The sequence below is a fragment of the Ailuropoda melanoleuca genome, chromosome 12 (assembly GCF_002007445.2).
Source record: "Ailuropoda melanoleuca isolate Jingjing chromosome 12, ASM200744v2, whole genome shotgun sequence".
Taxonomy (NCBI): Eukaryota; Metazoa; Chordata; class Mammalia; order Carnivora; family Ursidae; genus Ailuropoda; species Ailuropoda melanoleuca.
Genome location: NC_048229.1, coordinates 29043459 through 29071215, shown reverse-complemented (window position 1 = coordinate 29071215; position 27757 = coordinate 29043459). Strand labels below are relative to the sequence as shown.

At 41.0% G+C, this 27757-nt stretch overlaps 1 protein-coding gene across 2 annotated transcripts; it reads right to left on the bottom strand.

Moving 5' to 3' along the window:
* Positions 1–93: 93 nt before the first annotated feature.
* ZNF577 (zinc finger protein 577) lies at positions 94–23653 on the bottom strand. 2 transcript variants are annotated; one of them, XM_011235654.3, is made up of 6 exons: positions 23456–23651; positions 22385–22475; positions 12415–12617; positions 10147–10273; positions 9782–9877; positions 1227–4048 (listed from the first exon to the last, which is right to left on the bottom strand). In XM_011235654.3, the coding sequence occupies exons 3-6, from the start codon at positions 12427–12429 to the stop codon at positions 2691–2693; spliced, it is 1596 nt and encodes a 531-aa protein (XP_011233956.1). In that variant the 5' UTR covers positions 12430–12617; positions 22385–22475; positions 23456–23651; the 3' UTR covers positions 1227–2690. The 2 variants fall into 2 exon arrangements, with proteins under 2 accessions (XP_034495022.1, XP_011233956.1); XM_034639131.1 differs by lacking the exons at positions 10147–10273; positions 12415–12617 and having other exon boundaries at positions 94–4048; positions 23456–23653.
* Positions 23654–27757: the final 4104 nt, after the last annotated feature.

The following is a 27757-nucleotide window of genomic DNA, read 5'->3' as shown; positions in this document are numbered from 1 at the left end:
GTCCACCCCTTTGCTCATGTGGAGAGAAATCCCACAGTAATTTTTATAATCCATTTAATACAACCTTCTTAAACATACAGAATATTTAGAATAGCTGTTTTGAACATGGTTTTCTGTTAATTCTGTCGCCCATATTAATTCTGGGTTTCTATTGACTTTTCTTCATGTTTATAGGTCCTAATTTCCTGTCTTTTTTGCACACCTGGGTAGGTTTTGATGAGATGCCAGACATTGTGATTTTGACATTGATTTTCTTTGTTGATGGATTGCTTTCTGTTCTTTAAATACTACTGGGCTTAGGTCTGGGAAGCAGTTAAACTACTTGGAAACAGTTTGGTTTTGTAGTAGCTTGCATTTATGCTTTGTCAGGAGGGTTCCGAGCAGCCATTACTCTAGAGCCAATTTGAGTGACCTACTGAGGCACTATTTTTCTGAAGCTCCACTGTGATTTTCCAAATCTTGGAAGGGGTTTCTATTCCAACTGGTGTAAACAACTTACTCCCAACCTGTGCAAGTTCCAAGGATAGTTCTGCCTGTTCCTTTCCAGTGGTTCTTTCTCCAGGCCAGGGAGCTTCCTCACACATATGTGCTGATCACAACTTCAAATCATGTAGGAGGAATGCACTCCTAACCTGCCCCATAAATTTGAGCCACCTTGAATTCTCCAAACCCTAAACTCTGCTTCAATTCGGAGACACTGCCAGGATCTGATTAGATTCCCTCTCCCTATGCTACAGAATGGGAACTCTCTCCAGGCTGTAAGTTGGAGGTAGTCATAAGGCTCCCTTCCTTTGTTTCCTTTCTCTCGAGTTAGCTGTGCTGATCTCACTATTACCCAATGTCTGAAAACGGGCCATTCATATATCTTGTCTGGTTTTTGTTGTTGTTGTTATTTAATGAGAGTATATACACTGAACATTTAAAGAAAAAAGGTTGTTGGAATTGGCTGTGAAGAGTTCTGTTACTTGAGTGCATTATGGAATATGCGTTCTATACTCAGGATATGGTAATTCATACAATTTCAGAATAAATGCATTTGCAGCACATAAATCTCATGTTCCTTTAGGGCATCTATGAGTTCTTTTCCAGTGCTCATCATTTGATTTACATATTTCAATAGTATTCCCTGCTGGTCACAACTCATGACACAGGCGTTAAGAGTCCCTGATTGTAGAAAAAAGTTACTGTACTTGGACCATAATGATCAAAAATAATTACTACTCTGTGAACACGTTTCTCTAGATTTATTTAATGGTTAGGTAGGAATTTACTGTAGTATGAATTCTCTGAAATCTAATGTTTTTGTGGTAGACAGAATGGCCCTCCAAAGATGTTCATGCCCTAAACCCCAGAACCTGTAAATATGTTACATTACATGGCAAAAGGCATTTAAAGTAAAAGACGAAATTAGCTATTTTAGGGCCATATGAACTGTTTCTAGAGTTTCATAGGCTCACAGAGAGGAACTGCACCTCAGGACAAATCATAACCAGAGCCTCACCCAATACTTGATTTAGAGCTTGTGAGCTGATAAGATTTAGATGAAATGTTAGACTTTGAGTAGGTGCTGTAATAGGTTGAGACATTTGGAGGTGCTGAGAGACAGTGAATGTATTTTTCTCATGGTATGGACACAAATAATTGGGTGCCAGAGGTGGTCTGAAGGAGGCAGAATAATAGCCCCCCAAAGATGTCCACATCCTAATCTCCAGGACCTGTGAATATGTCACAGTATAAGGCAAGGGGGAATCAAGGTAGTAGGTGGAGTTAAGACTGCTAACTGCTGAATTTAAGATAGGGAGGTTATCCTAGATTATCTGGGTGGGCCCAATGTAGTCACACAGGTCCTTAAATGTAGGAGAGGGAAGCAGGAGTCAGTGTCAGAGTGATGGAAGAGTTGACCGGACATTGCTGGCTTTGAAGGTGGAGGGGTCTGCAAACCACAAATCTGGGCAGCTTCCAGCTGGAAGGGCAAAGAAAAATGGGTTCTCCCTGTCAACCCCTTGTCCAGCGAGACCCATTTTAGACTTCAGACCTCCAGAGCTATATGATAATATTGTGTAGTTTTAAGCCACCGAATTTATGGTAATTTGTCATAGCAGCCATAAGAGACTAATAAAGTTGTCTCCATATTCACCATATTCATAGATTTTTGCTGCATAATGCAATTCGTAGTGTCCAAGATTTCATTTATTAGAGAAGTCTTTCCCAGATTCCCAAGGTATAAAATTGTGACACATTAGTTAGTCTGGCAATAGAATTCCCATCTCAGAATTTACATCTTTTATTGTTTTCAGGGGTTTCTCCTTCCTAGGAGTTCTTCCACATTTTACTGAAAATGTTGTCCATATGTGGTGTCTAGAGGTGTTTTTCTACACTTCTCTGATGTGATGAGGTAGAACTTACCATTGAAAACATCATCACATTCTTTCCTAATGTTCTGGTCCTGTGGGAATTCTTTGATTCCAATGGAGATATCACCTCCAGGAAAAGGCTTCCCCACAATAGCTGCATCTCTGCTCAGTGAGATTTCATAGATATTTAATAAGTCTGAATTTTCAGACTTATCCTCCACCACCACTGCATCCATAGCATTTCTGTCCAAAAGGAACTGACATATAATGTTTGGAGGATTCTTGCTAAAGGCTTTTCTGGTATCAGATACATTCTGGTACCAGAGATTTTGTTTCCTACACAATGTCTGTAACATATAAGACATAATTTATTACAGAAGGTGTTGTCAGATTCACTGAATTTGCAAGACTTATTCCCTGTGCAAATTCCCGATTATCTACTGAGGCCTGACTTCTTAGAAAAGGCTGTTCCACAAACACTACATTTCTACCCCCGAGGAACTCACTGAGGTTTAACAAGGGCTGAGTTCCCAAAGAAGGTATTTCCACAGGCACTGTGTTCATCTCGCTTTGCTCCTGTGCAAGATCACTCATGTATAAAGAGCCATGACTCCCTGGGGAAGGTTTCTCCACCTTCAGTGAATTTATAGCTTTCTCTCTTGTATGAGTTTTCTTATGTTTAATGAGGACTGACATGTGGGCAAAGGCTTTGCCACATTCACTGCATGCATATGGTCTCTCTCCAGTATGAGTTCGCTGATGCTGAATGAGTTTTGACTTGCTCCTGAAGGCTTTTTCGCACTCACTGCATTCGTAAGGTTTCTCTCCCGTATGAATTCTCTGATGCTTGGTCAGGTCCGACTTAAAAAAGAAAGTTCTTCCACATTCACTGCATTTATACGGCTTCTCTCCTGTGTGAAGTCTCTGATGTGCAATGAGGTATGCCTTCTGGGAGAAGGCTTTCCTACATACACTGCATCCATAAAGTTTCTCTCCAGTGTGAGATCGCTGATGTCTATTGAGCCGGCACTTTCGGCTGAAGGCTTTGCCACATTCACTGCATCCGTAGGGTTTCTCTCCTGTATGAGTTCTCTGATGTACCATAAGCTGTGACTTTCTGGAGAAGGCTTTTCCACATTCATTACATTCATGGGGTTTCTCTCCAGTATGAGTTCTCTGGTGTTCAGTGAGCTGAATCTTCCTCATGAATGTTTTCCCACATTCATTACATCCGTGCGGCTTCTCTCCTCTTTCAGTTCTCTGATGCCTAATGAGCTGTGCCTTCCTGGAGAAGGCTTTTCCGCACTCACTGCATTCATGTGGTTTCTCTTCTGTATATGTTTTTTGATGTTCATTGAGCTGTGATTTAGCGCCACTGGGTTTAATGCATCCATGGCATTTAATTCCAGTAAGAGTTGTATCCTGCTGAGTGCAGACTGATGATTTCCCACATCCACTAAACTCATCAGAATCCTCTCCTGCATATCTTCTATTCTGGATAAAAAAACCTAAATGTGATTTCAAGCTTTTACAGTGTGAGCCAAACTTATTGTGTCTTTGTGTTAAAGGAACAAGACTTTTGCATAAATCGAAATTATTTCCAAGTGCATAACTTTGCTGATATAGTTCCAAACTTTTACTCTCGTTTTGGTTTTCTGGGTGCCACTGCATATGGTCAATCTCCCATATTTCTTCTAGGAAAAAGAACAATGAAAACATCCATGATAATTTTAGGGGGAAAAATGTAAAAAAAAAAAAATGTCATGGTTTGGGCTAGCTCTTTATAAGATCCCTGTCTAAGAGAAATATACCCTATGCTCTGTGAAAAAAGACAATATTATAAAACAGCAAAGGAAGAGCAGCTACTTTAGAAACAACAATGGAGGGGGCGCCTGGGTGGCTCAGTTGTTAAGCGTCTGCCTTCAGCTCAGGGCGTGATCCCGGAGTCCTGGGATCAAGCCCCACCATCGGACTCCTCCACTGGGAGCCTGCTTCCCTCTCCCACTCCCCCTGCCTGTGTTCCCTCTCTCGCTGGCTGTCTCTCTCTCTGTCAAATAAATAAATAAATAAAATCTTTAAAAAAAAAAAAAAAGAAAGAAAGAAACAACAATGGGCAGCCTACAATGAAAAGTATACCTTGGGATTCTTTCCAAATATGACCTTGCAAAATGGAGACAGAAGTAAAAATAGAACCACACTGTGACTGGAATAGAACAAAAGAAGACAGAGGGGATGGATCCATTCATCCAACAAATATTGAATGTGCCTGTTTTCAGGAATAAACTACAATATAATACTTGAACATCAGAATGATATATTAGAATATTAGAATTAGAATATATCAGTCACACTAAGGTAACTTATATAATCTGTCTCCATAGAGCTATCATTCTAGTAACAAGAGAGAGAGCAAGATGGTGGGTTGAAAAGGATCGACAAGTAACCAAAGAAATAAAAAAGTTACAGATTGTGCAAAATGGTATGTATGAAGGAGATGACAGAGTAGTGGCAGATTAATCTTAGATAAAATAGTCATCCACGAGACAAGGAAAGTTAAGGTGACATCATAGGATAAGAATGAGCAATGTTATGTAGATAACTTGATGAAGAAATCTGCAAGAAGGAACAGCCAATGCAAAAACCCAGAGGCAGAAAAACAGACATGACCAAGAAACATAAGAGAGGCTGGTGTACCTGGACTATCCTGAGCTTGAGTGAAGTGGAAATAGATACGTATGAAAAGGGAGGAAAAACTGAGACCATACAGATGACGTAGGAAGACTCTGTTAGAAATTAGGTTTTATGCTAAGAGCAATGGCCATAAGCCACTGAACATTTTCTGGAAGGAATACAACCCATTCTGAATTAGCATCTCCCAAAATACCAATAATCACACAACTGCTGTATGAAGAATGAACTGGAGAGATGAAGTTGTTGAGAGAATACACAAGAGGCTACAGCAGAGTTCAGGCAAGAGGTAAGAGCAGCATCAGAGTGACTGACCACCATGCAGATAGAGAAATGTACAAGAACAAGGACACAGTACAGAGAAAGGAAGACAATGACAGGAGGAAAAGATAAGGCTCACTGTAAGAACGAATGCTAGAGGAAGAAAAGGGAATCAAGGATAGGTTTTCGATATGCGGCTTACGCATCTGTGTAGCTCCTGGTGCCATTTGATAAGATGAGGACAATTAGGGAGAGAGGCTTGGCATTTGTGGGGAATCAAGTGCTCCATTTTGAGGGACACATCAGGTTTGAGATAATATATACATTCAAGAACAAATATGAAGTATCCGGTTAGATCTATGAGTGTGGAGAAAATTCTAGACTTCAGATAATTTTTTTTTTAAGTGGGCCTGAAGCCCAATGAAGGCCTTGAATTCACAACCCTAAGATCAAGACCTGAGCTGAGATAAAGAGTCAGATGCTTAATCAACTCAATCCTTCAGATGCCCCTTCAGATAACAATTTTAAGTCATGAGTATATAAACAGTACTCAAATATTTTGACTACACAGAACCAGATAAGATAATGTAGGAAGAATGGACAGAGAAAGAGGAAGGCCCAGGTCAAGAAGTTCATGGATTCCAAGTCTTAAGAGTTTTGGGAGACGGACAGGCAAAGAGAATATGAAAATCACAACCAGAGACATCAAACAAATGCTGATCAAACATATAAACAGTGTGGGTTTTCATAACAAAGGGCTGGAATTGGAAAACCAGAATGTAGGACCTACAGCTTCTCATCCCAAGATTACTGAGGTAAAATATTCAACAACTGCCTCATTACTAAACCTTTCCCCTTTCATTCCACCTGTACACCAAAACTGAACTTATATAAAACACTGATCACCTACTTAGAGTAATACTGTAGTCAACACTTCAATTTTCTATGTAAAAATGATACAGCCTCACCCAGTCCAATATATCCAGACACACAGATGTCCATCTAGAATTTTTTAAAAAAGATTTTATTTATTTGACACAGAGAGAGACAGCAGGAAAGGGAACACAAGCAGGGGGAGTGTGAGGGGGAGAAGCAGGCTTCCCACTAAGCAGGGAGCCTGATGTGGGGCTCGATCCCAGGGCCCTGGGATCATGACCTGAGCTGAAGGCAGATGCTCAACGACTGAGCCACCCAGGCACCCCCATGGAATTTAAAAATAAGTCCTTAGGGGCACCCGAGTGGCTCAGTTAAGCGTCCAACTCTTGATTTCAGCCCAGGTTATGATCTCAGGGTCATGAGATCAAGCCCCACATCCGGCTCTGTGCTGAGTGTGGAGTCTGCTTAAGATTCTCTCTCTCTCTCTCTCTCTCTGTCCCCCACCCTGCTCATACGTGTGCACATTCTCTCTCTAATAATAATAATAAAAATAGGTCCTTGGGCCATCTGCCCTTGTCCCAGAGAAGAGTAGAGTTGTACTGACTGGCGGAAACATCACCTTCTCCAATCAGTTTAATCATACTATCACTGTGTACTATGCTGTTCAATAAAATTTTCTGCAACAATGGGAATGTTCTATATCTGTGTTTTCTAATATGGTACTCACTAGCCATGTATGGCTAGTGAGCACCTGAATGTGGGTGACAGTGGAACTGAATTTGTAATTTTACTTAATGTTAGTTAAATTCAAGTAGCCACATGTGGCCAGTGGCCAACACAATGGACAGCACAGATAAAAGCCATCTGTATCCATATACTGCATATACATATTTGCCATTATAGTCTACTTGATTTACTCATTTCCAAATTTTCTTCTTTCAACTAATGCCACATTCTTCCTTAATCTCTGTTCCTACATCATCTGTCACCCATCAGTTAAGAGATTGATTTCCCATCTAGGAACAAAACATCGACCTGCCTTATTTCCATTTATCCTAGAACTCCCAGCTGTAACTTCCTATGTTTCAATGCTACTCCCCAGCTATCAAGCAAGACTCAAGCAAGTTATCAAGCAAGACAAATAGCACAAAAAGTTAAAACAGAACCAAATTCACACTTTCTAAGCCAATTATTAACATAAAGTTCACAGTAATCAGCCATTTCCTTTCACACGGTCTCCTACAGGCCAATCTATTAAGAATGTCCCACACTGCTTTCCTCATCTTCGCCTCTAAAATCTTTTTACTGACCCACATCATTTTGACTTGAAACTTAGCTATCTTTCTTGCAGAAATTATTTTATCATTCTTCCAAAGAGTACTTTAATTCTTTATGTAACACTTTACCAAAGCTCATTTTTTCTCTGATCTTGCAAAAACGGTCCCTGTCTATGCCTCATAATCAAATGCTAAAAATTTTAGATTTTTAGGCACTTATGTCAACACTTTGCAACTGGGACTTTGACACTTGCAAGGTATCTCTGTCCTTCGGCAGATCCAGATCTTTCAGGGTGCAGTACGGTAGCAGTTCTCCAACCACAGGGATCAAAGCACAGCTAGCCTGGTTAAGTTTTTCCAACCTCATATGCTCAGGGCACTCCCTGTATCTAGTAGATTAGAAACCAAATCTCAAGAGACAAACCCTGTGGTTTGAAAAAGTTCCCACGTAGTTAAAACACATCCCTAATTTAAAAACAAAATTAAAAAAAAAAATAAGAAACCAATAAGACCTACTTTTGAGATATGATGAGCAGATGCAAGTGATGCTGTCAGTGAATGATTATGTAGTCTACACGCGGTAAGAAAGAGTAAGATAGAGACCTTTTCTCTACGTGGAAAAAGAAGCCTCATACCGACCAGTAACCCAATACAATAAAACATGTGATCATGACTGAGACACAAAGTACAGAGAAATTAGAAAAGAGGGAGTTCCAAGTGTGTGCTGGAACTTGTGGAGATAAAAAGGAGCTCAAGGTGAAAGAAGGCCGTAAAAACTCAACACAATCAAATGCCCAGATGCCAGTCCTCAGCTTATTGGACATTATATGGCCTGTGGCATTCAATAAAATATATCACTTCCTCCTCTTTGGAATAAGTTTCTCACTTGTTTCTGGGGCATTTTCTGACCCTCCTCCTACTGTAGCCCCAATACTTCTCACTCTACCCAGCTGGGTTCTTATCTTCTCAACTTCTAAATATATGTGGACCTCTTGTTTTTTTTAACCAGTTCTCACTCCTCCTGTTTTCTCATCAAGTTCCACTGCTTTAATGCCCCCTGCCCACAGAGAAATGCACCCATACCATTAAAAGGGACTAACTGAACAACTGAGAGCAGCCAATGTGTGTAGGAACTGGTACAATGCAAGACTAAATGATCGCAGCCTACTCTGAGGTGGGAATTGAGAGTGTGCAATTTCCAAAGGCTTTCCCCAAACAGTAAGATCTAATAGAAATAGCAGAGACTGTCAGAAATAATACAGAAAATTCAAGGTAACTCACAGGTGACCAAGCACCTAACTCATAAAGCAGCACAGCAGACCTAAGTAAAATGCACTAGGAGTAAAAGGATTCACCAGAAGGACAAATGATCTCAGGTTCCAACACCAAAGCTGAAGGCAAGAGGACCTCACAGGATAATTATCCTCAGTGCTGGCAAAATACAGACTTAGAGGTCCAATCAGACTACAGAAGGGGAGATGTCAACTTGGGAATAACTGTCAGAGTACAGAGAGCTTAACTCCTCAAATATATATGAATACATTCTATTATGGTGAAGACATAATCTGGGAGAAAGGGGACTCTGCTTTTGCAGACAGGAAGAAGGACATCAAAGGGCAGCTGCCCTGGCGGCTGGCAACATACACGGGATTACACTGCAGATTAGACATTAGTAGAAGAGGTCAATTTGGGACTCTCCTGCAGAGAAAAGAGAGCTTAGGCCTTGAGAATGAAACTTTTAATATGAGAATCAAGCAGAAGATTAAAAAAAAAAAAAACACCAAAAAACCCAGAACCTGGAAGTTGAGGAAGCAGAGGCTGAATAAGTAGATAGAGGTGCCCTCAGAGACAAGGTACGTGTAGTTTTCAGATGACCTCAGGTGAGGCGGGCTGTCAGGGAGGGATTTCAGCCCTTTTGAAAGGGGCAAGGATGTGCAGAAGACGAGAACTGTGCCAAGTGCAAAGCCATCTGTACGGGAACAAGTCAATGGGGAACAGGAGGTGGGAACACTGCAGAAAAGGAAAGGGAGAAGACGTGCACAAGCGGGGCAGGAGGGAACCAGGTAAGAAATCTGGATCCTAGATGAGCCAAGACTGTAATCAGATCTAGAAATGAGAAAAAAAGGAAGACCTCATCCTTTAATAGCAGGCAAACAACAGCCCTAATAAAGAAGAGAGATACAGGAAGGAGTTGCTCAGATTTCTGTGTCACCAACTGGTATAAGAAAAGTTCTCCACACAACACTTCCAAAGTGTTAACCTTTCACTGACCGACTGGAATTTTAGTGTCCTTTCTCCCCGTCTTCTTGGTTTTCACTCACTCACCTGGACAGGTGTGACTCTGAGCTGCTCCCTCTACCGTCCATGGTGGTCCTCCTTGCTCCGACTGGAAGAGTGAATCTAGTTTGCTAGCCTGATAACCTGTAAAACGGGAAATCATTGAAAACTTGGCACCAAGTATTTAAGCTTGGGGAATCTATGAAAACTGAGAAAGTCTGTACATCATTTGTACTTCAGTAAAGCAAAAGCCTTTTCCTGGGGAAGGGAGAGCATATACACTCTAGTGCCAAAGAAGAGAATAAAAGTCTATTCCCCGCAATGTGTTAGTCTAAACCAGGAGATATTTCAGGGACAATACCGATTTTAGTGAGTGAGAAAGAAAAGGCCATGGATTGTGATGCTGTCCTCACCCACTGACACCAGATTCCTATAGTTCTCCAACATCACATCTCGGTATAGATCCTTCTGAGACGGAGCCAGTAACTGCCACTCCTCCCAGGAGAAGCCCACAGCCACGTCCTCAAATGACAATGATGCCTGTAACAACAAATGCCAATGCAGTCTAAGGCGGAACAGCTGATGCAGAAAAGAGGGACAGGAACACGTTCTCATCATTTTCTCATGATAAGTTATGCACACTCTGAGTATTTCACATACCATAGGACCATGTGTCTTAGTCCACTCGGGTTCCTATAACAAAATACCAGACACTGCGTAGCCTACAAAAACAGAAATTTATTTCTCACAGTTGTGGAAGCTGGGAAGTCCCAGATCAAGGAGCCAGCATGGTCGCATTCTGGTGAGGGCCTCCTTCCTGGTCCAAAGGCCCTACCTCCTAACACATCATCTTTGAGGGTTAAGATTCCAACATATGAATTTTGTGGGGACACAAACATTCAGATGCCACCACCATGGAATTCTATTGATTGGTTTTCTTAGCCTAAAAGAGTACTAAGATAATATCTGAAAAAAAATATTTGCAAAGATAAAACAATGTGGAGGAAGAATGTTCATTATTTGTTTATAACAGCAAAAAACTATCCATATCTACATGTCCATCAAAAGCAGACGAGGGGGTGCCCAGGTGACTCAGCTGGTTAAGTCTGACTCTTGATTTCAGCTCAGGTCATGATCTCAGGGTCGTGAGATTGAGCCCTGTGCCAGGCTCCGCACTGGACATGGAGTCTGCTTAAGATTCTCTCTTCCTCTCCCTCTGCCCCTCCCCACCCCTTGAGTACATGAGTGCACGTGTGATCTCTCTCCCTAAAAAATAAAATGGAAAACCTTAAAAAAAAAAAAAAGCAGTTGAGGATATATGCAGTACCTCCATGCTATAATATACTACGCGAACATTAAAATCAATTTGGTAGTGGGGCACCTGGCTGGCTCAGTCGGTAGAGCACGCGACTCTTGATCTCACGGTTATAAGTTCAAGCCCCACGTTATGTATAGAGATTACTTAAAAATAAAAAAAATTAAAAAAAAAAAACAATTTGGTAGATGTAAACCTATTGATGCCAATGATCTTCAAGGCACTCTCTTAAATAAAAAAAAAGTGAAGTCCCCAAGTTGTATATATAATATGATCCCAGACATGTGAAAAAAATCTTACTAATATATACAATTATATATGTATAAGTACATATATTTATGCATATAAAAATGTGTATAAATATTTTCTACCGCTTGTCAATTACACAAAGAGATTGACTGGAGACCCAAACTACTAACATCTATTACCTCTTGGGTTGGGCAGGAAGAGTTGAAAGGGGATAGATATTCTCTTTTGGTGTAAATACTTCTTTTTGTTTGAATCTTTTACATGCAAATGTAACCACGCATCATTTAAGTAATTAAAAATACCAATGCCAGACCAAGAATAATTGACTGCCTTCATTCTCTGAACCTGTGGTATAAAGGGAGCACTGCCACTATCTGTCCTCCAAGCTGTTATCAAAGAGTGGAACTTTCAGGTGTCTTCTGCCATATGACAGAATTCTTCTTCATGGAGGACCACTCAAAGGTCAAGATGCTTAGCACATTCATTCTATTAAATAATTTAGGCTTTATTCCTAAGTAAAGTGGGGACTGCCAGAAACTTCTATCGTCCAGGTGCACTGCTTTTGAAGAATTTTGTCCAATCACGTTCTGCTTTGGCATTATCCCCTTAGCTTACTGTGAGGAACACAATGAGAAGAAGCCAAAGGAAACATCCTAGGCCTTTATTACATGACTAATATTGAGGACACTGTCTAACCACAAAATCTCTGTGAAGAGCTAGGAAAAGAAATTTCTTAAACACTAAGAGCAATGAAATTACTTTCCCTGAAGAACTGGTTTGCTTTCTCCTCACAGACACTACAAATCATGTAACTTCTCATGTTTTTCTTGTTATTACAGCTGCTAAGAAATGAGACACAAATTCAAAGCTAAGGCAGCCCACAAGATCTTACACAGTCATTTACCTCAGTTCCATCCTTAAGGGCTTTGTATGAATCCTATGACCCATATATCTTGCTTCCTAACTTGCCCAGATTTTAAGATTATAGCCTAAACTTATTTTCCTACAGATCCTGATCTTTATCAACATACACTGTCTCATTTTATCAGACTATGTTTTAGAAGCTTCCACAAATCCACTGGGAAACAAAGGACAAAATAGGTAAAATAAGCCTTACTTGGGCCTTGGTCATGTTTTCCTGTTCTAAAAAGAGAGGGCTAGCAACTGCAGGATACGCTTTGTCTTCTGTCTGCTCTGGGCCTGCCTGGAAGTTATGGTCAGATATCTCAGGTCAGGCTGGTGCCAGAAATGATGACCTCCCAAGACTGGGACCTCCTCCTTCTTCCAGTACTGATAATGTCTTGTTCTGTAGACTAGAACCTGTGGATTCAAGAGCAAATTCAACTGTAAGAGGACATGTACCTGGGACCCCAGCTTTCTCTCGCCGTGCAGACTCACTCTAACAAAGGCCCCAACATTTCCTCTCTTTAACACCAGGGAAGCTTTTATATCATGGGGCCATGCTCAACAGAAAGACACGGGATGGGCGAGAGGAATGCCCCCCGTTTGGGGCAAAGTTGGACTAGAATGGATGTGAAAGAGATGGGAAAGAAACCCAGCTCATGATTTTGTCTGTTGCCAAGTCTTCACACAGTTCAGTTTTAGGAAAGATAATGGACACAAGTGGTGGTTCTGGAAACTGCCTTAAAACCACCTGTGCCCACACATTCCTAAAATTTTTGTTTATTGCACTGGAGCAATTATCCCATCTGAAGATCAAGGGACTGTAAAAATCATGAGCATCGTCTTATTTAGTCCTCAATACTACTATAAGGTAAGCATGCTCTCCATTTTAAACATAAGTAAGCTGAGGCTTGATCAGGTGAAGTGTGCTGTCCATGTTAACATCCTCCCTAAGCAGCAATGTGGGAATCTGAATCCACATCTGCCTCTCTTCATTATTATAGATTCCTTTTCCAACAGCCTCATGATACAATTTTTTTTCTTTCTCATGCACTTTAATAATTTTACTCCCTGGAGCACCTGGGTGGCTCAGTCGGTTAAGTGTCTGACTCTTGATTTCAACTCAGGTCATGATCTCAGGGTCCTGGAATCAAGCCCAGCACTGTTGGACTCCCTGCTCAGTGGGGAGTCTGCTTCTCCCTCTGCTCTTCCCCTTCCCCCCACTTGTGTTCTCTTTAAGAAATAAATAAAATCTTAAAAAAAAAATAACTTTACTCCCTACCACATCATACCTGGAATGGCCATATGGTCATAATTGCAAAAACAGAACCCCTGGAACCAGTTCTTATAATATTTGCTATGCACACCGAGCCAGCTCCTTCCACACAAGCCAGAATGCAAAGGCTGACCCATCCTTGCCTCAGCAGCACAGGTCAGAAATCAGTCTCCCCAAGGGCCAAGCCCTGGAGCCATGCTAGAAACTCACACTCTGAGGACACCAACACTATGAAGTCAATTTGAATTTTGTTTCACCCTGCAAGGCAGCAAATTATTCTCAAAGACTTTCTAGCTCTCCGGAATCCTCCATACCCAGAGAGCTCATCTCTGACCCATTCTCTGGCCAACTGGTAAACACAGTGAACAAGGATACCTACCACTCCCGTGTCTAATCCTGACAATGCTTTGTCCCAGTCTTTGCCCCTTCAGTCTAGTCTCCCTGCAGTGCCAGCCTAAAAAGAATGGTATACAACTCAAATGTAGAACTCCATATGGGCAGGAGAGAGGTAGGAAGAAGTTAGACATGAATGAGTTTACAACTGAGATCTCTAGGATTGCAGATCAAGGACTCAACCACTTCCCAGAAGCTCCTTGGCAGACTTTCCCTCACACTTAACAGATCAGAGCTGCATCAAACGTTCATGCCTGGAACATAGCAATGAAACTGAAAATGGCAATGGAACTACCCTGCTTTGTAGGACTAGTCTGCATTTCCTACTGAACTGAGGTTAAGGTCAAGTTCCCAGATGGATGGCTGTCTAAATAAAATAGCGATTTTCTTTTTTTTTTTTAAAGATTTTATTTATTTGACAGAGACAGAGACAGCCAGCGAGAGAGGGAACACAAGCAGGGGGAGTGGGGAGAGGAAGAAGCAGGCTCATAGCGGAGGAGCCTGATGTGGGGCGATCCCACAACGCCGGGATCACGCCCTGAGCCGAAGGCAGACGCTTAACCGCTGTGCCACCCAGGTGCCCCTAAAATAGCGATTTTCTTAACAAAAGGGGCATGGATGTCAGGTTGGCAGCCAAGAGTAGCCAGTAAAATAAATTAATAGGTTAGAGGAGAAAAGTCTAAATTGATATTGAAAAAGTAGCTCATAAAATTCGGTATTCCTTTTGTTACGAGCCTATTAGAGCCTAGGAGTGGAGTGGCTACTCCCTTAGACTCATTATGGTACACTGGGAAATAGATATTTGGTGTTTGCCCCAGGTTTCTGGCACACAGCTCCTAAAATCCTTGGAATCTCTGGAGTGACAAGAGTAGTTTTGCTATGCCAATGAGGTTATTGGTGGCTGGGGGTCCACAGACAGCTTCAGGATAGAGGGTGGTCCCCAGAAAGACCAAAGCATGATTAAGGGTTGGAACTTTCAGCCTCACCCCCTGGAACCTCTAGGAAATGGAGAGGGGCTGGAGATTGAATTTAATCATCAGTGGGCCATATAATCGTGCCTATATAATCAACAAAATCTCCTAAATTACACGGTTTGGAGAGCTTCTGAGTTGAATGCTTTGAGGTGCCAAGAGGGTGGTGTACCCCAACTCCATACGGGCAGAAGCTTCTGTGCTCAGGACCCTTCTGGACCTCACCCTATGTACCTCTTCCTCTGGCTGTTCATTTGTATCTCTTATAGTAAACTGGTAATAGTAAGTAAAGTATCTTCCTGAGTTCTGTGAGCTGTTCTAGCAAATTACTGAACGTGGGGGGAGGTGTAGAAACCCCTGATTTATTTATTTTTTTTTTAAAGATTTTATTTATTTATTTGACAGAGATAGAGACAGCCAGCGAGAGAGGGAACACAAGCAGGGGGAGTGGGAGAGGAAGAAGCAGGCTCATAGCAGAGAAGCCTGATGTGGGACTCGATCCCAGAACGCCGGGATCACGCCCTGAGCTGAAGGCAGACGCTTAACCGCTGTGCCACCCAGGCGCCCCCCCGAATTTATTTTTTTAAAAGACGTATTTATTTATTTGAAAGAGAGAGAGAACAGGGGAGGGGCAAAGGAAGAGGAAGAGAGAGATTCTCAAGCAGACTCCCAGCTGACTGCAGAGCCCAGTGCGGGGCTCGATCTCATCACCCTGAGATCATGACCTGAGCCAAAATCAAGAGTCAGATGCCTGACTGACTGAGCCACCAAACCCCTGAAACCCCTGATTTATAGCCAGTTGGTCAGAAGTACAAGTGGCAAACTGGGAATTGTGACTGGTATCTGAAATGTGGTCAGTCTTGCAAAACTGAGCCTTTAATCTGTGGGATCTGCATGAATTCCTGGTAGTTAGCATCAAAACTGAGTTGAATTTTAGGACACCCAGTTGGTGTCCAGGGAGTTGGGAGAATTGGCTGGTATGGGGACAAACTCCCACACATTTGATGTCTATAGTGTTGGGAGAAAAAAACAGCTTGCTGATAAAACAAGAACAAAATAAAATCCTATAAATCTCTTGTAAAAGGATATATCAAGTATAACACCATTTGCATAAACTTCTTAAATGCACACAGAAATAGAAAATATATTGTTTGTAGAGACACACTTAAAGCCCAAAATTATTATAATGTAAAATTTCAAGCTAGAGGTTACTTCTGGGGATGAAGAGGAAGGAATGGAGTTGGGACTTGTAATTGACATGTTAGTTGGAAATCACTCTGTCTTTCTTTCCAAAAAATAAGAAGAAAAAAGGAAAAACATCTAAAGAAAAACAAAACCAAAGCAAAAAACAAACAAAAAACACACCACTTTACATGCCCAATGGAGAGCCAGTGAGATGCTGGAAGCATTCCTATGAAGCATGGAAAGGACTAAGTCCCACCATGCTCATTCATCACTGGTCTTACCACATCGTTAGAAGAATCAAATAGCAGTGATCAATATGAAAGAAAAGAAAATAAATTAACAACATTTGCACAGTATTACTGTAGACCCAGCAAACTCAAGTAACTCTTGAGTTTGGCAAGAGTAAAAAAAGAAGTTTCATGATGAACATAGTAATGTACAAAACTCCTCAAATAGCACTAAGTTGCACAACTGAAACTAATGTAACATTGTGTGCCAACTGTACCAAAAAAAGTTTAGTCAGTGGTTGAAACTGACATGAAAATGACACATGAAAAATGGTAATAGTCCTTTACATATATAAATACTATCTGTCCATATTATTACTATTTTTGGTATAATTGACATGTTACTTTCAGGTGTACAATGTAACAATTCAGTATCTGTATACATTATGAAATGGTCACCACAGTAAGTCCAGTTAACATTTGAAATTATAAAATTTCAAATATGCAATATGGTCTTCATAATTACAGTCACCATTCTCTACATTACATCCCTATGACTTATTTATTCTATAACTGGAAGTTTATGTCTTTTGACCCCTTTCACCCATTTCACCTACCCCCACACCCCAGCCTCTAGCAACCACCAATCTGTTCACTAGATCTATGAACTTGGTTTTTTCATTTTGTTTCATTTTTTAAGATTCCCTATATATAAGTGAGATCATACAGTATTTGTCTTTCTCTGATTTATTTCACTTAACATAATGCAAGGTCCATCCATGTTGTTGCAAATGGCAAGGTTTCCTTCTTTCTTATAGCTGAATAATATTCCATTGTGTGTGTGTGTGTTTGTGTGTGTATATGTGTGTGTGTATGTGTGTGTGTGTGTGTGTGTGTGTGTGTGTATAAATGACTGAGCCACCCAGGCACCCCTCTAATACATGCATTTCTTTTCTTTTTTTTTTTTTTTTAAGATTTTATTTATTTATTTATTTATTTGACAGAGACAGAGACAGCCAGTGAGAGAGGGAACACAAGCAGGGGGAGTGGGAGAGGAAGAAGCAGGCTCCCAGCAGAGGAGCCTGATGTGGGGCGATTCCACAACACTGGGATCATGCTCTGAGCCGAAGGCAGACGCTTAACGACTGAGCCACCCAGGCGCCCCTAATACATGCATTTCTAATACATGTCTAAATTCCCTCCACTGATTGCTTTAGTTGAATTCAACAAAAGTTGACATGTAGGATTATTAAAATGCAATTCAAAACATTTCCACTGTAATTTTTTTTGAATCATGGATTACTTAGACGTGCATGGTATGCTTACCAAAAAATGGGAGATTTTCTAGTTATCATTTTGGTATTGCTTTATAAGTTTAAGTCCACTGTAGTTGGAGAAAGTATTCTGTATCATTTCAATCCTTTGAAATTTGTTTAGACTGGCTTTATGGCCCACCATATGCTAAATTTTTTATAACTGTTCCATGTTGCATTTGAAAAAAATCATTGGGTGGAGTGTTTTACACTGGTCAAGTTTGTTAATCAAGTTATTCTAATTCTTCAGGGGTTGGCAGTATAGTGGGCTGGTGACCTGTTTTTGTAAATAATGTTTTCCTGCAACACAGCCATACCCATTTATGTGTTCTCTAGGCTACTTTCATCTTACTAGGGCAGAGATGAAAAGGTGCAGGACTATCTGCCCTGCAGAGCCTAAAATATTTACTCTCTCACTGCTCTTTACAGAAACTTTGCTGATCGCTGTTAAACTATAGCCTTCTAGCTTTTTGTCTCCTTGCTCTCTGTTACTGAGTGAGGTATGCAAAGAACCTCCCATTATGACTGGGCATTTGTCCTTTCTCCTTGTATCTAGCATACCCTACACTTCAGGAATTCTACTGAGTATATACCCAACAGAACTTTCATGCATCAAAAGGCATGTACAAAAATGTTTGTATCAGCATTGTTTATAAGAGACACAAGACAGTAACAAGCAAAACGTCTATTAATAGCGGAATGCATAAATAATCACACCAAAGAATACCACAGAGCAATGGAAAAAAATGAACTACTGCTATATGCAACAACTTAAATGAATTTCACAACAAAATATTGAACAAAAGAAGCTAGATACAAAAGGACATGTACCCTATGATTCCATTTGTATAAAGTTTTTTTTAAAATATTTTATTTATTTGAGAGAGAGACAGAGAGAGAGAGCACAAGCAGGAGAAGCAGCAGAGGGAGAGGGAGAAGCAGGCTCCTGGCTGAGCAGGGAGCCCAGTGATATTGGGCTCGATCCCAGGACCCTGAGATCATGACCTAAGCTGAAATCAAGAATTGGATGCTTAACAGACTGAAGCCACCCAGGCGCCCCTCCATTTGTATAAAGTTAACAGCCAGGCAAATTTAATAAGATGTTTCTAGGATAATAATTACCTCTGGAGAGAAGGGAGGAGATTAGGATGAGATGCTACAATATCCTATTTTTTCATTTTTAGTGTTATACTTGAAAAATACTCTTTATTTACTTTTTTTTAAAGATCTTATTTATTTATTTGACAGAGAGGCAGCAAGAGAGGGAACACAAGCAGGGGGGGTGGGAGAGGGAGAAGCAGGCTTCCCGCTGAGCAGGGAGCCCGATGCAGGGCTCAATCCCAGAACACTGGGATCATGACCTGAGCCGAAGGTAGATGTTTAACGACTGAGCCACCCAGGCGCCCCTCCATTTGTATAAAGGTAACAGCCAGGCAAATTTAATATGATATTTTTAGGATAATAATTACCTCTGGAGAGAAGGGAGGAGATTAGGATGATATGCGGCTCCTAGAGTGCTACAATATCCTATTTTTTCATTTTTAGTGTTATACTTGAAAAATACTCTTTAAAAAAAGGACAGATCAGTTTCACTTATAAATGTAGTGGCAAAAAAATTTTAATTTTATTATGAAAAAGTTCAAGCCAAAGAAGAAACAGTATAGTAAAACCCTATGTACAAAGAAAGAGGAGGGGTGCTTGGGTGGCTCAGTAGATTAAGCATCCAACTCCTGATTTCGGCTCAGGTCATGATCTCAGGGTCATGGGATTGAGCCCCGCATCGGGCTCCTTGCTGGGTGTGGAGCCTGCTTGAGATTCTCTCTCCCTCTGCCCCTACCCACACATCCACTTTCTGAAAGAAAGAAAGGATAGCTGGAAGCCTTTCCCTTAAGATCAGGAACACGACAAGGATGCCCACTCTCGCCACTATTATTCAACATAGTACTAGGAAGTCCTTGCAACAGCAATCAGAAGACAAAAAGGGATCAAAGGTATCCAAATCGGCAAAGAAGAAGTCAAACTGTCTCTCTTTGCAGATGACATGATACTCTATATGGAAAACCCAAAGGAATCCACTCCCAAACTATTAGAAGTTATAGAACAATTCAGTAAGGTGGCAGGATACAAAATCAATGCCCAGAAATCAGTTGCATTTCTATACACGAATAACGAGACTGAAGAAAGAGAAATTAGGGAATCCATCCCATTTACAATAACACCAAAAACCATACGTTACCTTGGAATTAACTTAACCAGAGACGTAAAGGACCTATATCCTAGAAACTATAGATCACTTTTGAAAGATATTGAGGAAGACATAAAAAGATGGAAAAATATTCCATGCTCATGGATTGGAAGAATTAACATAGTTAAAATGTCCATACTACCCAGAGCAATCTACACTTTCAATGCTATCCCGATCAAAATACCGAGGACATTTTTCAAAGAACTGGAACAAATAGTCCTTAAATTTGTATGGAACCAGAAAAGGCCCCGAATCTCCAAGGAACTGTTGAAAAGGAAAAACAAAGCTGGGGGCATCACAATGCCGGATTTCGAGCTGTACTACAAAGCTGTGATCACAAAGACAGCATGGTACTGGCACAAAAACAGACACATCGACCAATGGAACAGAATAGAGAACCCAGAAATGGACCCTCGGCTCTTTGGGCAACTAATCTTTGATAAAGCAGGAAAAAACATCCGGTGGAAAAAAGACAGTCTCTTCAATAAATGGTGCTGGGAAAATTGGACAGCTACATGCAAAAGAATGAAACTTGACCACTCTCTCACACCATACACAAAAATAAACTCCAAATGGATGAAAGACCTCAATGTGAGACAGGAATCCATCAAAATTCTAGAGGAGAACATAGGCAACAACTTCTATGACATCGGCCAGAGCAACCTTTTTCACGACACATCTCCAAAGGCAAGAGAAATAAAAGATAAAATGAACTTATGGGACTTTATCAGGATAAAGAGCTTCTGCACAGCCAAGGAAACAGTCAAAAAAACTAAGAGACAGCCCACGGAATGGGAGAATATATTTGCAAAGGACACCACAGATAAAGGACTGGTATCCAAGATCTACAAAGAACTTCTCAAACTCAATACACGAGAAACAAATAAACAAATCATAAAATGGGCAGAAGATATGAACAGACACTTTTCCAATGAAGACATACAAATGGCTAACAGACACATGAAAAAATGTTCAAAATCATTAGCCATCAGGGAAATTCAAATCAAAACCACACTGAGATACCACCTTACGCCAGTTAGAATGGCAAAGATAGACAAGGCAAGAAACAACAATTGTTGGAGAGGATGTGGAGAAAGGGGATCCCTCCTACATTGTTGGTGGGAATGCAAGTTGGTACAGCCACTCTGGAAAACAGTGTGGAGGTCCCTTAAAAAGTTAAAAATTGAACTACCCTATGACCCAGCCATTGCACTACTGGGTGTTTACCCCAAAGATACAGACGTAGTAAAGAGAAGGGCCATATGCACCCCAATGTTCATAGCTGCATTGTCCACAATAGCCAAATCATGGAAGGAGCCGAGATGCCCTTCAACAGATGACTGGATTAAGAAGCTGTGGTCCATATATACAATGGAATATTACTCAGCTATCAGAAAGAACGAATTCTCAACATTTGCTGCAACATGGACGGCACTGGAGGAGATAATGCTAAGTGAAATAAGTCAAGCAGAGAAAGACAATTATCATATGATTTCTCTCATCTATGGAACATAAGAACTAGGATGATCGGTAGGGGAAGAAAGGGATAAAGAAAAGGGGGGTAATCAGAAGGGGGAATGAAACATGAGAGACTATGGACTATGAGAAACAAACTGAAGACTTCAGAGGGGAGGGGGTGGGGGAATGGGATAGACTGGTGATGGGTAGTAAGGAGGGCACGTATTGCATGGTGCACTGGGTGTTATACGCAACTAATGAAGCATCGAACTATACATCGGAATCCGGGGATGTACTGTATGGTGATTAACATAATATAATAAAAAAAATCATTAAAAAAAAAAAAGAAAGAAAGGATAGTATAATCAAATTCCTCATATCCATTATATGCCTTCAAAAATTATCAACTCAAACCTAATTTTGTATCTACACTACCACTCATCTCCCTTCACCACTGGATTATTCTGAAGCAAATCCAAGACATCTTTTTATTTCTAGATGCAAAAATATTAAATAAAATTAGCAAATGGAACCCAGCCACATATTAAAAGAACAAATCACTATGGACAAGTATGGTTTCTTCCAGAAATATAAGACACTGGGAAATCTAGTAATCTATAAATCAAACATTAAATAAAGAGAGAGAAGAAAAATATAAATGAAAGTAATTTTAAAGTTATTTGAGGAGCTGCATTGTACAGCATGCTGATTACTGTTAAGACTGTATTATATAACTGAAAGCTGCTAAGAGAGTAGATCTTAAATGTTTTCACCACATAAAAGAAATGGTAATTATGTGACGATGCAGGTGTTAGCTAACCTATGGTAGTAATTATTTTGCAATATATAAGTGTATTATATCAACACACTGACACCTTAAACTTACAGAATGTTATATGTCAATTATATCTCAATAAAGCTGGGAGGAAGAATCTTGGAGAAAGAGGAATAAAAACTTGATAAATTATAGTTACCATTTATTCAGACTATACTAAGTGCCAGGCACCACGCTTCGTACTTGAAGAACATTTGCTAATTTAATCTTCATAAAAACTCTATGAAGTAGGAATTATGACAGCTTTTTTCACAAATAAACTGACTCAGACATTAACCTACCCAAGTCAGAGGCAGAAGCAGGTTCTTCTCGCTCCACAGTTCATACACTTGCCACCTGGCCAAAATACTTGCAGGTAACAAAAATACTCAACTAGAAAATATAAAGGAATCAATGTATAAGCTAGTGGCAGTAACATTAGTAGACTGAGGGGACAAAATAAGTGTATCTTTTAATTTTTTGCTTTTGTGCATTATATAAAATTAGAAGAAACCAAAAAAGAGGGAGTGGGAGTAGTCATAAGGGGGGGAAATAAAACCCACACCATGTACGATGACAACAGTATAAACTATTTAGGAATAAACATAAACAGATTGTCTAAAAAACATCTGGAAATGTTTTCACCACCACAGCTGGTCAAGGAAACAAAACACTTGTGTTAAAGGAAATCCATCACATGTTCCTGAAAGTATTGGACCTATCCCCACATCAGTTTTACCCAAATTAAAGCATCCACGCGATAGAACATAACTGCAATAGTTTAAAAAAAAAAAAAAAAAGACGAAAACTCCCAAAGAGTTAGTAATATGGAAACAGCTGACAGGACAGCAGATTCAAAAGTATAAAATTATACCAGTACCTACACAATGATCCCAACATTAAAACTGAAATACACCAATATTTAACAAGAGTTATTTTCTGGACTATTTAGGAGTTCGAGCATGTCATTACATGGGTCGGAAGTAAAAATGAAAACATATTTTCTGCAAGAGTATACAGTAAACATCGGCGCAAGAGGCCGGAAACCCCATCTTTAAAAGTAAGGATGTGATAAGCATCAACAACAGAACTCCCCAAACGCTGTCCCCAACACCGACACGACTCCCGCTTCCCCTAACCAGACACTCCAAATCGCCACTCTCCCCCAAGTTCTCGTCCTAACCCGGAACCTCACAAGCTCTCCCTCCACAGGGAACGCCCAGTGATCCTCCAACACAACCCCCTAGCGAGAATTCCCACTCGCTCCCCCCAACACCTACCCCCACCCGCTCCGGGACAAAAAAACCCCAAAAAACCCCACAAACCCAACGCGCTCTCCCTGGCCGCGAAACACTCCCAGAACCGACACTGACCTAGAGATAGCCTCGATCTTCACCGCTGGAGACAATCACCATACTACTTCCCCAAACACTTTGCCTCAGTGTCTACAGCCCCCGAGTCCCAACTCATCGACTGACAGACCCTCGGAAGCACCTAGGACGGCGCCCGACGAGGGCCAACGCGCGTTGTTCCAGAGACCCGGAATCTGGCGCAAGGCTCGGCCTGTGACGTCATATTGCAGCGCCGGCTTCAGGCCGTTCGCCCGGAGGGGTTTCGCCCCATACTGCCCTGAGGCGGGCGTCCTCTCTGCGCCTTTCGCGGGAAGGCACTAGACGGTGAGAAGCTATTGAAAACGCTTTATTTCACTTTATTTCTAGGCCACTTTAGCCACTGGGCCGCGAATTTGTAACATTCACCAGGGGCGGTGCATCAGGCCTGCCCACATATCTCCTCAGGAGACCGGCCGAGATGGTCGCGGACTTTAAGGGACTTTCATTTAAAGGATCGGGAGAAGCTAAGTGGGCGCGGCCCGCGCTGAAGTTCACCAGGGAGGGAGTTCGAGCCGAGCCTGAGCAACGGTTGGAGGGGACCAGGCTAGTATCCTGCGAATGCTGGCTGGAGGGAGCTGTGTGGAGAAAGCGGCATTTGCGGCCAGGCTAGGTTTATAGAGAACCCCTGAAAAAGGCATTGCTCAGAGAGTGGGCAAACAGGATTATAAAGCTCTTGGTATGATTTGTGTGGGTGAAAACGGGGCACAAGGCTGAGGGGGGTCAACAAGTGGCTCTCCCGTGGTGGGAAGAATCAAAGACGCAGCAAGCTTTTCTTTCCCTAAAGATGAAAAATACCTTAAATCAAAAGCTCTGTAGGGCCCCTGGCTGGCTCAGTCATCGAACCTGTGACTCTTGATCTTGGGGTGGTTGGGGGCGTAGATTGCACTTAAAAATTTTTTTAAATCTTAAAAAAAAAAAAAAAAAGCTCTGAGAAAAGGAAGTGGTTTTGTTCAGTACTGCAGCCCAACTGATTAAACTCATGAACTCCCAGTGCAGAACCCGCTCCCCAGTTACATAACCAGGCTTAGAGCGCCTTCCAATTAAAGGGATTATTCATTCATTCATCCGGATGTTTATAAAATGCCTACTATGTGGCAAACACTGTTCTGCATGCTAGGGATACAAAAGCCAGAAATGCACGCAAAAATACCCTTGGAGCTTTACATTCTAGTGTAATGAAGAATGTAAAATTTCTGGTTTGAATATAAAGTTGCAAGAGTGTTATGATTCCCACCTACAACGTGACCTACAATGCCTGGCAGCCTGAGGTAACCAAAGATAAGTAACCAAAGGTGATTATTCTTAAGATCTAGTGGAATTTGCTTTGCTAGGTTTTGCGTTTTTGAGGGACCCATACCCCTTTCTTCCTTCTAATTTCTCTCTCTTGGAATGGGAATGTCTGTCCTACCATTGTATTTTGGAAGTGAGTAACTTCTCTAATTTTACAGGTTCACAGCTAGAGAGAAATTTTGCTTCAGGGTAAATTGCACCTGAAGGCTCACCCATATATGATTTAGATGAGACTTGGACTATATAGACTTTAGAATTGATGCTGGAATGAGTTAAGACTTTGAGGGTTGTTGGAATGTATTTTGCATGCAAAAAGGTCATAAATTTGGCGGGGTAGGGGTGGAATATTATGGACTGAATGTTTGTGTCCCCTCAGATTCACACGTAGAAGCCCTAACACCCAGTGTGGCTATATTTGGAGGTGGGACATCTAAGGCAGTAATTAAAGTTAAATGAGGTCCTAAGGGTGGGGCTCTGATCCCAGTGAGTTCAGTGTCCTTATTGGAAGAGACACTAGAGAACTCTTTCTTTGTGCAGACGAACTGCAGAAATGCCTTGCAAGGGCATGGTGAGGAGGCAGCTAGATGTCTGCAAGCCGGGAAGAGTCCTGACCAGAAACCAAATCTACAGTAAACTTGACTGTGGACTTCTTGCCTCTGGAACTGTGAGAAAATGAATTTCTGTTTTTTTCAAACACCCACTCGGTGGTATTTTGTTATGACAGCCAAAGCAGTCTAATACAATGGTGAATTACATTGCTTAGAAAATTAAACAAAATTTTGGGGCGCCTGGGTGGCACAGCGGTTAAGCGTCTGCCTTCGGCTCAGGGCGTGATCCCGGCGTTATGGGATCGAGCCCCACATCAGGCTCCTCTGCTATGAGCCTGCTTCTTCCTCTCCCACTCCCCGCTTGTGTTCCCTCTCTCGCTGGCTGTCTCTATCTCTGTCGAATAAATAAAATCTTTAAAAAAAAAAAAAAGAAAATTAAACAAAATTTAACTTACTTTGCATTCTTTGGGTAAACCCAGTGTAGTCATGAAGCATTTATTTTTTATATATTGCTTATATAAACAGAATCCTGGGAAACATTTGTGGGATTATGGTGGAAGGAACAAAAATTTGGATCAGGCAAATTTAACAATATGGGCTGACCATGAATTGCTTCTGGCTTTAATGTTTGAGCTCAGTTAGAATGGTTCTACAGTTTGCTTGGGTGGTTGACTGAAACTGGACGCAAAGGTGGCCTACACTGAAGTTTAAATGCCAGAAATTTCCTCATATTTTGTAAAGATTCCAAAAGTATATGGAGTTAGGAATGCTAATGTGTAATTATCATGTAAAGCCAGTTTACCCATCCACTAAAAATATATTCCAGGAGCATCCAGAAGATAATTTCTTCAATGAAGCTGATCTGGCTACAGAAAATTGAAGTATATAAGATTCTGGTACTATACATGAAAAGGTATAATAACTTGAAGATACACTGATAAGTGAATGACACATGCTATAAACTCTAAAGGAACCACTTAAATAACAAAGTTATGCCTAATAAGCCGACAATGGAGATAATCATAAAATATAGTTACTCCAGGGGTGCCTGGGTGGCTCAGTAGGTAGAGCATCTGACTCTTGATTTTGGCGCAAGTCATGATTTCAGGTCCTGGGATCAAGCCCTGTGTTGGGTTCCCCACTCAGTGGGGAATCTGTCTCCCTCTCCCTTGCCCCTCCCCCTGAAATAAATCTTTAAAAAATATATATAGTTACTCCCAAAGAAGGTAGAAAATGACAAAAAGGGGAGCAAAACCAGATGGATAAATAACAAATTGCACATTGTTAATTTGAACCTAACCACATTAATTATGAATGATCAAAATACCCCAGTAAAAAGAGATTATCAATTAGATAAAAAAGCAAGGTCCAACTACTCTATTTTTAAAAAATTTTATCTATTTATTTGACAGAGAGAGCACAAGCGGGGGAGCAGAAGGAAGAGGGAGAAGCAGGCTCCCCACTGAGCAAGGAGCCCAGTGTGGGGCTCAGTCCCAGGATCCTAGGATCATGACCTGAGCAGAAGGCAGACGCTTAACCGACTGAGCCACCCCGGCGCCACTAAAAACTCACTTTAAATATTAGGTTAAAAGTAAACCATGTCGAGGCACCTGGCTGGCTCCATTGGGGTTGTGAGTTCAAGCCCCATGTTAGATGTAGATATTACTTAAATAAAAGCTTAAAAAAACGTAAGCCATATTAAATAGAGATATGAAAGCTATAAAAAGAAAGGCCCAATTCAAATTTCTAGAGATAAAAATTACAACTTCTGAGATAAAACATACATTTGATGGGATTAATAGGAGATTAGACATTGTATAAGAAAACATTAGTGAACTTTATGGGGCGCCTGGGTGGCTCAGTCATTAAGCGTCTGCCTTCGGCTCAGGGCATGATCCCAGTGTTCTGGGATCGAGCCCCACATCAGGCTCCTCCACTGGAAGCCTGTTTCTTCCTCTCCCACTCCCCCTGCTTGTGTTCCCTCTCTCGCTGGCTGTCTCTATCTCTGTCAAATAAATAAATAAAATCTTTAAAAAAAAAAAAAGAAAAGAAAAGAAAAAAAATTAGTGAACTTCAAAGACACAGCAACAGAAACTATCCAAAATGAAAAACAGGTTGGGGTGGGTGTAGAGTTTAAAACCTAGGAACAGTATTTTAACATATTTGTGTATGCAAAAGGAAAGATCAGTGAATTTTATGACAAGCCAAAAGAAACTCAAGTACAAAAGCTTTTATTAAAAAGAAAAAGTGCTTAGAGAACCTGAACTTAAACAAAAGAGAAAAGCCTTGAGTTCTTGGGGGCGGGGGGGGGGGGCAAAAGGTATTGTGAAGAATGCCTAGTGGAAATTGTTAACTGCCCACCACTCTCTGATCAAGATAGTGAATAAACAACAATATTCTGGGAGGGTTTATAAAATATGAAGTAAAACATATCTTATAAACCCAA

Bases quoted from the DNA above. Each gene is read 5' to 3' on its own strand.
- ZNF577 (XM_011235654.3), bottom strand. The intron at 9,878-10,146 runs GTGAGGACAGCA...CCCGTTTTACAG, and splicing joins TAGGAATCTGGTGTCAGTGG to GTTATCAGGCTAGCAAACTA. The intron at 4,049-9,781 runs GTGAGTGAGTGA...TCTTTTTCCTAG, and splicing joins TCAGAGTCACACCTGTCCAG to AAGAAATATGGGAGATTGAC.